At 44.6% G+C, this 16,076-nt stretch overlaps 1 protein-coding gene across 1 annotated transcript in view; it reads left to right on the forward strand.

Annotated features, from left to right (window-relative positions):
- The window catches only part of RAB11FIP4 (RAB11 family interacting protein 4), a 1,047,208-nt gene that overhangs the window by 417,913 nt on the left and 613,219 nt on the right, over positions 1-16,076 (forward strand). The window contains exon 2 of the mRNA XM_086929407.1: positions 10,423-10,510. Coding sequence (XP_086785533.1) covers positions 10,423-10,510 — 88 coding nt within the window. The remainder of the gene's footprint in view (positions 1-10,422; positions 10,511-16,076) is intronic.

The following is a 16,076-nucleotide window of genomic DNA, read 5'->3' on the forward strand; positions in this document are numbered from 1 at the left end:
AGATATTCGTAGCACCAGCAGCCAGACCAGCAGCCACAGAGGAGCTGTGCCGCCGGCCCGAGCCTGCCGTTGCCAGAGCAGGACCTTGAACCAACCCCGTCGAGGGAGGGCCCGAGTTCCACTGCCCGGAATCCACAAAGTTGCAGCAAAGGCCCATGTTGCGGGAAGAAGAGAGGAAAGCGAGGTCGCACTCCCAGGTAACGAGTGTTGCCACCTGTGGTGGGGTGCAGGCTTGGAGAGAGACGCTCTCTGCCACTCCTATTCCTGCAGCGCGAGCCTCTGCTTCGGCTCATATCGCGGCCCATACTTGCAAAGGAGTGGCAATACCAGGGCAGGAGTGTGGAGCTGCACTTTTGGTTTACATCATACCTGTGTGGGGGGCATATGTTCATGGAAGCTGTCCGCCAGTCAGTACAAGGCGCGGAGTGACCGCCTAAGGCACCGTGATCAGTGCTGAAGTGTATTACGCTTTGCATTATTTCTGCATTACGAACTACCTGAAGTGTATTACGCATTGCATTATTTCTGCATTACAAACTACCTGATTAGTGCATTACGCATTGCATTATTTCTGCATGACGAACTACCTCATTGTTGTATTACGCATTGCATTATTTTTGCATAACAAACTACCTGATTGTTGCATTACACATTGCGTTAGGTTGCATAATGAACTACCTGATTGTTGAGTTACGCATTGCGCTATTTTGGCATTACAAACTGCTTGATTGGTGCATAACGAACCGCATTATTTTTGCTTTGCAAAGTGCTTGATTCTTGCATTACGAACTGCATAGCCTTGTATTAGGACTGCAGTGGATCATTTAGAATTGCTCATTAATATCGCCAGAGCTTATAAGGGCTGGCTGGCCTAATAACCGGGCAGGAGGAATATTACAAATATGCATATGTTGGTTTTATATTATGTGGTCTCATCGTATATCTTTTTATATAAATTTATATTTGTTTTTATGAAACTCGTGTGGAGTCCATTTGTGGTGTCATCATTGGGTTACTCAGAGCGTGGGTTCAAATACTTTACACACTTAAGATAAGCCTGGCTGCTCGTGCCAAGCTTCCAAGGGGGTGAGCGGGGGCTATCTGAGAAGGTGTCCTTCCTTCCCTGACGTGGAAGCAAGGGTCCCTATTTGAACTAAGGTACCTACCTTAGCCAAGAGCGACCCCCAGGTCTAACAGTCTTGCATTAGTTTGAGCTATTAGGATTGTAAATGGCAATGTTTTTTACTTATGTTATGGAGTGTATGTATGTGGTGTGTTGTGGAATTATGTGGGTTGGATTTGATTAGTTAGTTCTGTAATTGGGTGGAGTGAACTGTGTGGTGTGTAGTGTATTTGTGTATTGGAATTATGTGGCATGGTGTGCTGTGGAATTATGTGGATACTAATTATCTGGTATTGAATCGATTGTAATTAAGTGGATTAGGATTCTGTGTTTTGGAGTGTAATTTTATGGAATGGTATTTTGTGTTGTGGTGTGGTATGTAGTGAAGTTTAATGATGTGGTGCGCTGTTGATGTCTGCCTTCCATAGTATAGAAATGTCTATGAATAATACTTATAAAATTACATAATAAATGATGTAAACAGCTAAACATTATTGTACTTAGTAAAGATATACCTTCCCCACCTTAATGAAACAAAGAACTGTGTTATGTGTCTTTATGTGTAGAACTTCGCACAGTATGCGTATTACTTAGTAAGTCACATAGTGCAACTTGAAAGGAAGTTCACTAAATCAGCTCAGCACTTTAAAACAATGGTTTGTAGTGTAACGCCATACTCAGCACCAATGTACTGCACTTTGAGATCTTAAATGTGCCACCGGTGCACTGCATTTAGATGTGTTACAGGTGCCATTGTGCACTGTGCTCTGATATGTCACATGAAAAACTAGTGCATTGCAGTCAGATGTTATAGGCACCACCATGCAGACTTCTGCATTTATACATGTCACACGGACCAACAACCTGCCATTATGTGATTGCTGCCCTAGTTTTTTTTGTCTATGTGACCCCACTCCTACTTTCCTACACTCTCAGGCATTCTTTGGCAACCTTACGGTACGTACAAGCACGGCTGGGAAGATGCGCCCAACTGTTTGTGCAGTCATTGCCTCTAAGTGATATATCACCAGAATGGCTGTTCTTCAGGCATTCCCAGTACTATCTGTATCAACACTTCCCCCTAGTTGGCGCCGGTACATTGGTCTGTATTTGAAAGTGCTGCATGCCTTCCTTAAGAAAGAGTCAGTATTCTTTGGGAGGGTGGGCCTGCCTGATTGACCTCTGGGGCTACTCTTTGTTGTGGTAATAAACTGTGTGCCCCCTGCTGTCCTTGGGGGACTTTTATCTGGCTTCAAAATGATTTAGGTGGAAATAGGCTATTATTTTCTCCTTTTGTTTTCCTTTAGTAAAAAACGATGGTGCATTAAACAGAGGGCAGGGATTGTAAAGGAAGACTATAGCCGGGCTATACGCAAATCTGATTTTATTCTCACTCAGCAGCTGTGACCTCCGCACTGGCTCTGGTCACATCTGCGGGTGAAGGAGAGAACTGACACGAGCAGTAGAACGAGAAAGTGAATCAATGATTCTTTGAAACTGACGACAGACTTCGGAGTAGAAAAGTACAATTCTTGCTTAGTTGCCAATCAATAAAGATCACATTTTTTAAGAACAAGCATTTACAATGCAATGGTCTCTGCATTATTAAAGGTAGAGCTATGGGCATTGCTCATGTTTTTTTTTTTATTATAAATAAATGGCATTGTCATTTACATTGCCAAGAGCTTAATCGTTAAATAAATGGCATTGTCATTTACAATGCCAATAGCTTAATCGCTTGCAAATGCATGACCTATTGCATTTACACCCACACAGAGCCACACACACAAAGCCACCCACACACACACACAGAGCCACCTACACATAGAGCCACCTATAAAAAAAGCTATCCACACAGAGCTACACACACACATACACACACACACAGAGCCACCCACACATAGAGTCTCACCTATAACTGAGTCTGCTTCTTGGAAAGCGGGGAAGAGGCGACCCTTTGATACTGACTCCAGCAGTTGGTGTCCGTAAGGGGCAGATCCCACATTCCTTTCCATGCACTTACACTTCTAACTGCTCCTAAATGTTTGTGAAGGGCATGCCTGGTGGAGGGATGTAGAGGGAAAATGTTGCCTTCCGGGTGGCATTGGCCCCGTTCTGAAATGGATTCCTAGTGGTTCCCAGACAGTTGCTGACTTATTAACATGTCTACAGTCCGCAAATATGCGCTCCCTCCTTGCTGAGACAGAAACTGCAACATTTGAGGACAGACACTCTTGCTGAGGGACTGGTGCCAGCGTAGGGAGACAGGCAGACTCTTACTGGTGTAAGGACGGACATGGTGTTGGGGCAGACCTCAGTGGGGAGGATGGGCACTGGTGCTGCGAGGCATACACAAGTGTAGGTGGCGACGGATGTATGGGAGGGACATGTATGTGGATAGACACTGGTATGAGGGACAGATACTGGGGGAGGGGTGGACACTAAGCGACAGACACTGGTGAAGTGGAACAGACACTGGCGACAGGAGCCAGACACAAGTGTAGGTGGCGACGGATGTATGGGGAGGGACATGTATGGGGATAGTACTGGTATGAGGGACAGATACTGGTGTTAGGGCAGATATTGGGGGAGCGGTAGACACGAGGCAGCAGACACTGGTGAAGGGGAACAGACACAAACAGACACTTGTGTAGGTGACGACAGATGTACAGGGAGGGACATGTATGGGGATAGAGACTGGTTTGAGGGAAAGATAACTGGTGTTAGGGCAGATATTGGGGAGGGGTGGACACTAAGCGACAGACACTGGTAAAGGGGAACTGACACTGGTGAAGGGGAGCAGACTGTGGTTAAAGGGCAACAGACACTGGTTAAAGGGCAACAGACACTGGTTAAAGGGCAACGGACACTGGTTAAAGGGCAACAGACACTGGTTGAAGGGCAACAGACACTGGTGAAGGGAAGCAGACAGTGGTTAAAGTGTGCAGACAGTGGTTAAAGGGTGCAGACAGTGGTTAAAGGGAGCATATGGAATAACTTATGTTGAAAAGAATTTTCCACGTTGTGAAGTAACTACAATATGGAATGCAAATAAACAATACATTTGGAATACGTATCCTACATGTGAATTTTTGAGATTTAAAAATACCTAAACTATCGTAGGAAACTGTCTTGAAGAGCAGAGAACACGTATTCCCACATGAACTTTTATCTTTTCGTAAAAAGTGAATCACTAACACAATAACGCACGGAATAATTAAGAAGCAACAGATTAAAGTAAAGCCTAAATGATGTCACATTAGTGTAATATAAACACAGGTAATAACAACCCACTTTTTCAGGAGACGCACGTGAGTCAAAAAGAGGCTTGTGATGACAAGACAAGACATTCACCTTAGATTCCCCACATAAAAGATGGCGTTTCTTTACTAAAATTTGGCCTAGGTGAACAGCAGGCGTGGACAGATTTGTAATCTGAAATTCTTGCCATCACTCTATTGGTTGAACAGCTCCAGTGTTGCAATGTCGTTTTAAAAAAGTGCAAAAACCGATCGAATTTTGACAAAATTACTGATCAACATAACTATCAAATTGTGGTTTTTGAAATCACCAAGTAGCAAAACCACGTCCTCTTGCGCGACACAACGTGGGTGTAAATGATCAGGTTTATAGGGCTTGTCGAGCAGACTTGTCCTAGATGTAGTACAGTAGAACATGACCAGTGATAAGGATTGTTATGCATGAAAAGCACATCACATAAAAACTGTGGAGTGTTTGTGTTTCCATTTGCAAAGCCATGAGGAAATTCGAGAGCAATGCTTAACTGAGCCACAGATTCATGTGGACGCCTGCTGCTGGGAATGGATATAACACTGTTCAAAGAAGCATAGCATAATCTGAGGGTAGGATGTGCACAAAACCGGAGGGCCAGTAAAGGGTGTGTGGGGCTGACCTGTGGCAGGTGAGCCAAAAAGTAGAACTATGCGCCCTGTGCACACCATGCGTTTCTCTCGTCAGCACAGGGTACTTTGTTGCCTAGATATGGACTCCTGTCATGAAAAATGCCGAGAAGTAGATCTGTGCAGGCAGGCACGAACACACATCAATCACTAATAGGGAAACAAGACAACCAAGATATCGCATGCAATAGCAAAGAAGCATCAACTTGGCTGCCCCCACACAGTGACATCAAAAGCAGGAGCAACGGTGTGCATTCAGCCCTGGGAGCTTAGCACAGAGCCACAGGCATTAGTGCACACAACATGCGGAAAGAGCACACAGGAATCATATGCAGGCATCAGACTCCGGCAGTAAACAAGCAGCAACGCGTGGACATCACAGACCACAACACAGAGGCTTCCCAAGCAGGCAGGAATGCACAGAGGCATCCCAGCCGCAGAAGCAAAAGCAAACTGCATCGGTGTATTTCTGATCTTAAACAATGCCACGTTGTTTAGAGACTTGCTTCCACACGACTTCCTTTCCTACATACGCCCCTCCGGATTTTTTAAACAGGGTCAGTCATGGGAAACGGCCACTACAACGTGGCCGTTTCCACCGAAACATTAACCACGCATGCATTACAAGGCATGCGTGGTTACGACGAAAGCCTTTACCACGCATACAATTACTACGAGGTACGTAGTAAAGGCATGTGTGGTAAAGGGTTACAAAAAAAAGTGGGCTTGGGGGGCTTCTCCGGTCGGTGGCGGCTGGGGAAGGGCTTCTTCTCCTTGCCGGGCAGGAGCGCGGGGAGACCTCCCGTCCGCTTCCTGCCTGGCCCACTGTACTTCTGGGTCGCGGCTGCGGTAACCAATTGCAGCACGGCCCTGGAGTTTGGAGGCGGGCACAGCACCTTTCAGAGAATCCCCGGGCCGGCAGCAGCGATTTTCGGGTGTCCTGGGCTGCGGCTGTAATTCAGGGCTGATGAGGGGTAGGCTCCCTCTTTAATTTAAATATACAGTGGGGAGAGCACCCGATGGGGGGGATCCCCACGCCGGGACTTCTTCCGGCGGCAGCGGTGGTCGGGCAAAATGGCTGCCTCAAACTCCGCAAATTTCGGATTTGGGGGCGTGTTTGGCCATCCCCAAAAGGGGCGGGGCTTAAAAGTGGAAAGAACAGAACCAACACGCCCCCGAATCCGAAAGAGACAGAGCTTCTTTCGAGGGATGCCTCTCTCCTCCAATGGCTGGCCTCCGTTTAGGAAGCCAGCCAATGGAGGAGAGACAGAGGAGAGAGGCGGGTTAAACTGCCCTACTGAAGATCATTAAATCTCCGACTTCCGTCTGGCAAGCCAGCCTTCGGTCCTCGACCTAAAAAAAGGCTGTAGGCGAAGAGGGAGAAAGCTGCAGTGTGGGCCGGGCAGGGAACGGTTGAACAGCCCCGCCATCAGCACTGCCTCCTCGTGATCGGGGACATACAAGTTCCGGGGAAGGCTCCTTCCCCCCATTTGCAGATTGCAGTTTTTCATGTAACGCTGCTAGATTAATATCAGGGGGAAGTTGCGGAGATAGATTTTAAAGAAATTCATCGCAAGATGGATGCTTACAAAAACAAAATGAGTGAGAATTTGTTAAAAACAAGAATTGTTAGGAAATGTTCTATTCAAGTTGGAAATTTGGTGTGGCTAAAGAAAGGTGGATTCATGCGTAAGGGTTTGCCTAGCTGGTCGGATCCGGTGCATGTAGTGGAGGTGTTTAGGAATGCTGTGGAGGATGGGAATGTCTGGAATTTTAATAGAGTCTCAATTTTTAAGGGTAAGGTGCCACTCAGTGATAGTACTGCTTCTAATGAATGTTAATGAAAACCTAGTGGGCAACTCTTGCAGGGAATCATCTGCGGGAGAGCAAAGTACAACTGCTCCAGGATGTTCGACTAGGAATTCAAGAGTTCGTAGATTACCTATCAAATTTAAAGACTTTGTTCTTACTTAATTTATTGTTTAATAATGGGGGGTGAGGTGTGTTACATGTGTGTTGTGTTATCATTTAAAGTGGACACGAGCGCAGCAGCGCTCATGACGATTTCAAATGTGATCGCGTGTGTGGGAGCATCTTTTGAATGTTGCGGGAAGGGATATAGGATGGCGGGAGGTTTGTAGATGTTTTCATAACTGTTCCTGACTTCTCTGACAGGATCTATAAAAAGGCGTGCTGCGACATTGGAGTCTCTGTTTCCGGATCGTCGCCAATGTGGAAAAGCCCCAAATATCCAATTATCACAAAGAAGGAGAACGGAGACTCCAGTGTCGCAGCCCGCCTTAATTAGATCGGCTCAGAGAAGTCAGGTACAGTTATGAATACATCTAACCACCACCCGCCACCTGCCATCCTATATCTCTTCCCGCAACATTCAAAAGATGCCCCCAACACACACGATCACATTTGACATTGGCACGAGCGCTGCTGCGCTCGTGTCCTCTTCAAATGATAACAAGTCACACATGCAACACTTCTCCCCAATGCGCCAGTGATGTCAGTAGACGGCTTGGAGAACTCAGCGCGCACCATCTGTGCAGTGTGAGTCCTTGGGAAACACACCGGTCTCTGGAAAATGACTCAGTACACAGGTTTCCCAGCAAGAAAAGCACGCTGAAGTGAATGCCTGCTTGTGCCCCGGGGGACTGCAGAGTGCGTTCTGATAGAGAAGCACTCTAGTAGGTACCTGCTTGTGCTCCAGGGGTACTGTAAAGTGCACACAATGCTGAAGACAGCATGGCACTGGAAATGGAAAGGCAGGGACTACGTGCGCGTCCCTGCTCGTTCCCGCAGCAATACTCCAGGGGAGGAAACTTTTTTAAAAAGGTGGGAAATGCTCCAAACCTCAGCCAAATAGCACACTTTAATTGTAAATGACACAAGCAATCCTAAGCAAAGGGGGAGTCAGACCCCACAAAGTAGATAATACCAGATCGCCTGCAGCGCAAGCCCTGTTTAGGCTCGACCTAAAAAGCAGAGAAAAGCAGAGCTCGATGGGAGTGGTGTGGAAGCAGGGCATGAGCTGCGTGAGGGTGGGAGTGGGGGTGTGAGGTAGATATGCATGGGGTAAAGCAGCACACAGGAGAGTCAAAGCAGAGAAACACATGCACTTTCACAGGGCGTTGAAAGCACAAAAGTAGTTCCCTGAAAGTGAGCAGTAGAAGGATACAGGTCATCTAACCAAAAGGGCGGTCAGGAAGATCTGCTCCAGGGAGGGAAAAGCACAAGACGTGGGCAAACCTTAGAATAAGAAGCACACAAATGAGGCTAAGAAGAAAGCCAAATGATGATAAAATGTGAGCTAACCCAAAGTTTACTGTAAGCATAGGTATGATACAATAGGTCTTGCAATGGCAGACAGCTAAATCTGCCACAGGCAAGACCTAACGATGCCACTAAATAATGTCATTGGATTTTTACGACATTTTCCCTGGGCTTAGAGGGCACTGTTCACCCCATACTTTGCCGTTTTCTTTCTGCAAACCATTCTAAAACATGATTTAACAAGCATCCGACATGTTAGAAGGTGTCCAGCTGGTCTCATTTCAGAGAAATTGTATTTATTGGTTTTCCGCTGAGCAGTGCGGACTACTGCTGCTGCTGGTGAACGTTGTGATCATGAACCTGCTAAAAACAAACTGTTCTGGAGAAATTGTTTTATTGAGGACAAGGGCAGGGTGTTTTTTATACCTTAAAACGTGAATTGAAAGAGCGAGCAGACGGCCCGACAGGGGCACGTGGGTGGTGATGAGGGACTGGTGGTGTTTAATGTCGCGTGCAGTAGCCTGGCTTGCAAGGCAACTTCACGCCTCCCAGGAAGATGAGAGGAGGAGGAAGATAAGAGGGTGTCAAGCAGGCGGCGTTGCTCTTAGTAAAACGCGCTACGTGTGTGCACCATGAAACTGTGCAGTACTGAGGGGTTAAAGTTAATGGGCCTCATTTATGAGGCTGTGCGCCACTTTTACGCCGCCGGTGCATCACTTTTTGTGACTCACCAGTGGCGTAAAAAATGAGTCTTGTTGCGCCATATTTACAAAGTGACGCATCTAGGTAGATGCGTCACTTTGTAAACCCCTGCGCCACATTATACCTGCATCAGGTATAATGTATGCAAGGGGGGCTTATTGACGCAAGAAAGGGTCATGGAAGTGACGCAGTGAAATCTATGAGATTTCACTGCGCCACTTCTAGGACTCAAATGCGTCAAAATCTTACGCCTGCCTCAAAGCAGGCATTAGACTGACGCAGGCCCTTTCACATGAGGCTTGCCCCATGTGAAAGGACATATTGCTGGAGTTGCGTCACTTTTGTGACACACTCCAGCAATGCGTCACTTTTGCGCTTACAGATACTTCAGAAATACTGACGTATCTGTAACTCCTTGCGACATGATGCGTCATACTGTAAATATGACGCATCATTGGTGTCGCAAGGAGGGAGCAATAAAAAAGGACGTATCGCTGTTTTCACGCAGCGATGCGTCACTTTTCATAAATGAGGCCCAATGTTTCTTTAATGTTATTCCTCTGAATGTTTAGTACACATTAGCATCAGCTACCTCCCCATCTCTTTCTAGCATGGTAACCTCATAATTAGACCCAAGCAATCCACAAACTCTGTTTCATCCATCCATCCTTACAAACATTCACTCACCCACCCAGGAGCGCATGGAAAAAGACACAATTCAGTCAGAAGGCCGAAGGTGGCATCTCAGAGGCATCCTCGACCCGAGGAACAACTTGCTAGCTCCTCCCACCAGCGCCTCCTTGCGTTTCCTATCGGTGCTGTCTCATGCTTTTCGACCCAGACACCTCACTCTTCCACTTTCATCCATGAGTATTTACTAGCATCCACCCTTGGCAGATCCCAGGCCATACCATCTTCTGTCAATGCCGTGCCCTCTCTTCTGTCTTATTGGAACACTCCACTTTAAGACTGCATAACTACACCAGGTTCATTCTTTTTCTCCTTCGCTTAAACTTCCAATGTCTTCTTCGCCGCACAGCAATAACACAAGTTACACAATATGTAGGATTTCAGTTGTGTATCGGTCATGTTGGCAACAATACAAGCAGAAGGATCCATTGCACTTCATTCTGCACCATCAATGCTGATACTCAGTATTCATTTAGGGATGGTTACTGTCAAAAAGCCTTAATCTGCTACTGTGCCATATTTAATTAACTTCTCCTAGTGAAGGGACATTCCACGTATGCACTTCATTAGAGATTATAGTCTCATTTCATTATTCAGCGCTATTCGAAATACATTTTCTTTGCAAAAGTGTGGCAGAATAAGCTGGAGAAAATTATCACAAAAAATATAATAAAAATCATATATATTTCACTTTGTTTCATTCAGGTGGAGAAGCTCGCCAAGTACTTGGACCCAAATGACCTGGGAAGAATAAATTTTAAGGACTTCTGTCGTGGCGTTTTTGTTATTAAAGGTAAGCAAACTTGAATTAAATCCCACATTTCATTTCTGCTGGGAATACATTTGCTCCTCTAAACTATGTCACAAATGTGATCATTCAGTCCCATTATATACATAGGGGCTGGAGTAGACCAGGACACCTATTTATGCTGCAGTCACCTGTGACTAAACTTCATTAGAGCGTGAAAAAGTGATAGGTATAAATGTACGTTGAGCATTTACCAGTGGTTCAGATTTATTCAAGCATTTACATCCACCACCTTTGGTTTGGTTAAGTGAGTGAGGACCATGACCCTGTTTTGGTACAAAAATTGAACTACACTTCATCGAGAACACCGAGCCCAGCCGAAAGTGACCTTAGTTGCTTATGTTCCCAATTACGTAGGAGGTGGCCTAGCTCTGGCCATAATGCCACACTTGTATTTTAATTTTTAATTTAATCTTTGCAAGATGGTGGGCGTCCGCCTTGGAACAAACAAAAAGTGCACAAAAGCACATTGTCTAGGAAGGAACAGGCTCGAGCAAATTGGGCTGGGCTCTCTAGAAATTACATTTAAAAAAAATACAGTGGGGAGGGCCAAGTGACCAACAGAGGAGGTAGTGGGAAGCAACTCGATGCCACTGAGCAGCTTGGGTGAGTAGCCAGAAGTGAGGGGCAAATATGTGACAGAGGAGCAAGGACTCATTGAAATTAAGCAGAGCTTGATGGGGAGTGGTGTGAAAGCTGGAGATTAGCTGGGTGAGGGTGGAAGTGTGGGGAATTGGGACCAGCTATTGCTGATTTACTTTTGGTGGTTCCCTGTATCTCGTGACATAATCGAACATAATGCACTCAGCAATTACCTGTGGTTCAGATTAATCTAAGGATTTCTATCTTTAACTTCTGTGCTGCTCACAGGTTATTTGTATAAGTAAAAACTTAAAAATATACTTTGAATATTTAATGTGAAGGAAATGATTAAAGGCTGTTCAAAGGACCTTCAAATACAAGTAGACTAATATGCCAATTTTGAGTAAAATAGCACATGGTATGTCCATTAATACAGTACCTCTTCTACCCTTCATGCACTATTTGCCCAAGGAAGTGACTCTATGATAGGTGGCACATGTGTATTTTAAGAGGAAATGGGCCTTTTAAAGTGAATTATACAAGAATCTTTATTGTATTGATGATTCTACATAAGTATTTCTTTTTAACTTTAACAATAAATGCATCTTCTTGTGATGTAAGCTCCAGTCACCAATAAAGCATATGTCTATCAAACTTTATTTATAACTTGCATGTATTGCGTTTGCTGGCAGGGAAAAGCTTCAGGACGCTTGTTATTGCTTATTGTAGAGAACGATTAGTTCACTTGTCTCCAACTCTATTGTGGTGAAACACACAAGATGAGGCAAAAAACAATTGTAGTTCTTCTCTGTGGCATAGTTACTGATAGACGTTCATGGGCTAAACGTTCTATTGGCGGACACATTTCTGCCAGTACTGTCAATTATTTTGTATCAAGATGGCTTTGGAGAGGTAGGGTGCTCCTTCTTTGTGGTCCCCAGTGGAAAATCCTCCACTGACTCAAGAGCGCCTCCAGTGGACACCTATCCATCAATGCAGATACCCTACCTCCCTAGTGGCAACTCCTGGACCCAATCCTGATGTTTGGGAGATAGTGGGGGTGAATGTTTTGCCATTGTGCAACATTCCTTCCATCATCTTGTTTGTAAAACAGTATGGAACCTGGAACCACAGACTTCACTCTTTCATCTTCATGATTCCTGCTGGGGCACCTCAAGTTTTGTGCTAGCATCAGGAGGGCGCGACCAGGATAGTGTGAACTGACCTCTCCTTTTTACCAGCACAGCTTGTGATAGCCACCTTCGATATTGACTGAGGACCATTTAATAATGGCTCTTTATAGGACAATATCAGCTAGGGGTGAGTGAAATTTGCAAAGCTTTTCCAATAAATATGCTTAATTTTTGTGAAACTACACTGACTAGGTGAGCCACATCTCGCCAGCACCTCAAGGAACTTTTCTCCATGAGGGCATAACTCACAAAAAAGTCACACGAGATACTAAACAAAGGTGACTGCTTCGAGGAAGAAATATTGTGATCGCAGAGAAAATGTGTCTCTTTGAGACATTTTCTGCTCAAGCCAGTCTCCCACAGGCAAATATCCTAAAACATTTACTTTATTTGAAATGGTGAAGATTACATACATTTTGCTTAATATAAATTTGGAGAATTACGCAATACTAGGTCAACATTACAGAACATTTGTGCATGCCTAATATCATCCTTGGTTTGCACTGAACAAATCTACAACTAATTTCCTATTCTTGTTGCTGCAGGTATCCCATTATGAGATGATTTGTGAGTGTTTGATGAGGTTTGATTGTATTGTATTGTATTCTACCGCAATCTTTCCCACTACTAGATTTAGAAGCCACTTCTTAGGGAGTAAATTGGGATGATGGAATAACTAACAGCCTGATTCATCAACCATATTTGCGCTCGCAAAGGGCCAGATTCTGAGAATCTGGCCCTTTGCGAGTGCAGTTTTTGCATTTGGGATTCATCATCCCAAATGCAAAAATCGCTATTTAGAAACTCGCAAATTTGCGAGGAATAGCATTTAAGGAATCTCTATTAGAGATTCCTTAAATGCTATTCTTGAAACATTTTAAAATTGCGAATTCGCAAATTTCGACCGCTATTTACCGCGAGGTCAAACCTCGTGGTAAATAGCGAAAACTTAGAAAAATGCTTTTAAAAGCATTTTTCTAAGTTGCATGTTACACACACACATGTCCTTGGGACATGTGTGTGCGCAACAGCTGTTGAAATGTGCATTTAAGGGGTGCTACAGGGTGTCCTTTGGACACCCCTGGCACCCTTCAAATAACTATCTTATTTGCAATTGGCAAATTGCTAATCGCAAATAAGGAATACTCCCCATTCATTCCTATGGGCCTTTTGGCCCATAGGAATGAATGGGGAGTATTCCTTATTTGCGATTAGCAATTTGCTAATCGCAAATAAGGAATCTGTAGGAATCGCATTTAATTTTGCGATTCCTACATGAATCCCGTTTTGCGAGTCTGTAATAGCGATTCCTTATGAATCGCTATTTCAGACTCGCAAAACGGGTCTTTCATGAATCTGGCCGATAATCACATGGGAAGGCGCAGAAACACTAAGAAACATACTTAATGTTTCACTCTCTAATAATTAGGCAGATAGAAATGGATAGTTGGAGCCTTTAACAATGTATTTGTGCAATCTCTTTTATTATGAGCCCACAGTTAAAAATTGTAAGTGCTCGGACAAGTCTTTATCTAACAGCCTACAGAATTCTAGATGCATATTTTGCATTTTTTACATTTATATGAATGATAGATGGGAGAATGGTACTTTTAGAGTTCAGCGAAATTGTTGATTATTTATTTAAATTTGCAAGCACTAAAATGTATTTTAAAAACGTACTTATTTAGAGATTTTAAAGGATAGATTCTTTTTGACTTTTAGTGTCTGCCATACGAGGACAATGGATAGTTGTTCATGCCACCTGGAAAATATGGAATGAGTGATCTCATATGAATTCCTTGGTCTTTTGGCTTCTTCACAGTTTTGAGACAAGTCATCTATGGGTTACTGTCCAGTCCCCTCATAAGGTTTCTTCTGGGTCCCTTGTTCCTGGAAAGCTTTTCCTGTTAGCCTCTGGAGATGGAAGTTCAGGGTGATCAATATACAAGAGGTTGTGTTCTTGGTAGCTATAAACTGGGTTACAGACGAGAGAGCCTCCTCTACTCATAAACTCTATATAAGATTTTTGACCCAGTGCTGCTATTCATCTTGTAATGAAGATGACGTTCCTCTTGAACAATACATTTCACTCCTTTGGTTTGCTCCTAACAGTGATTGTGAAGTTCATTGGCCCCCGTTCTTGCAGAGGTAGAAATGGTTAGGGATTGCTCTGCTAGGTCTGGTACAGGGATGCTCTACTAAAGGCGCAGCAGCCCGCTGGGCAGAATTTCAGAAAGCGTCCCTTTTTAGTAGCACTGTAGCCACATGAGTAACTCACCACACCTTCATTTTGCATTATTATGTATTACAATTACACCTTGGGGGAATCCACTTTTGATGTTCAATTTTTGCTTTCTCTATACAAGGAAAGTGGAGAAACCATGTAGAAGCAAAGAAGCAAGCCCTGCCTAGCACCCCCACAAAGTTTGGCATTGTTCCATTCCCTTTCACACCCTGAAAGGGAAGCTACTGTAGCCTTGTACTGGAGCAAACTATCAGCCATGTCTGAGGTAGGAAAGGGTCACAGATGAGTTTGTGCATGTGCAAAACCTCACACGTGTGTAGACATTCAAATTCTCAAGAAAAACTCTGACTTGAACCTCACACTCCTGACCCCATTTCCTGGGATTGTACTACAGTGCAATTGTACACATTCATTTTATACAATTATGCAGTAGAATATTCATTATGCTTGCTAGGTATCCTTTGTGGATGGAGCCATTACCCTTTCCTCCATGGTCATTGTCCCATTCCTTACATTTAGAGGTTCCCCTCCCCTGAGACAAACCTCTTTACGAGCCTTTTTTCTTTTCTTTTAACCTTTGTCAAAAGGAATAGTTTCTCTTCTATGTTGCATGACGCAGCGTGCTCCCCAGCCTGGGAGCATACGAGTAAATACGCTACACATGCAGCTCTGTAACAGACATCTTTATTGCACAGCACACGATCACACACTGCACTCTCATTATGTCATAATCTCTATTAACGCACCTTAACACCTCCCAGCAAGTTATGCAATTCCTCAGTTGAGTACGCCCAAAAATGCGAATGTTCTAGCGCACATAGTCTCACAACACTACATCTCCCACTTTGTTAAATAAAAAGTACAAATAGTCACAGCATGGTTCTTCAATAAGTCATCGAGGTGCTCGCACTAGTCGGCCAGTTCGAGTTGTATGAGGTAGTTGCAGTGGCGTCACTAGGGTTGGTGTCACCCGGTGCGGGTAACTCATGGTGTCACCCCCTCACGACTTACCGCATGGACCTCCTCCGCTCCGAGTCTGCCAGTGGGTACAGATGGCAAATAACGGGACCATACAGAATCCTTAGTAACGTTTGTAAATTTAATTTGTCACACCCCTATTTGAGGGGATAGCGAAGTCTATAATCATTGCTCCTAAGGAGGGGGCAGTCCTGCTAGCCCCGAGGAGACGGCTTCCCCCTCATTTCATGGTGAACCTGGCGGTTTAACCAGGTTTTACTGGTGGATGCGTTTCTGCCAGGCAGCTCATCACCATGGTGGCGTCGTGTGACAATGACACCGTAGTTGAGCCTCCCACCCAGGCTTGGACATCGGTGGGAGCTGCTCCTACAAGCTATTCCAAATAAAGGTCTCAGTTCAATAGCACATAAATGCCCAATAAAGGACAGCCAAATATAGCCCCTGCCCCCCTTCCTGTGATGTGATGGGAGTGACAGAAGTAAATGGTCTGAAAAATGATAGCGCCACAGATTCACCCCTTGTGTCGTCTTCACATTTCAAATTACAGATGGCT

The sequence above is a fragment of the Lissotriton vulgaris genome, chromosome 7 (assembly GCF_964263255.1).
Source record: "Lissotriton vulgaris chromosome 7, aLisVul1.2, whole genome shotgun sequence".
NCBI classification, from domain to species: Eukaryota; Metazoa; Chordata; class Amphibia; order Caudata; family Salamandridae; genus Lissotriton; species Lissotriton vulgaris.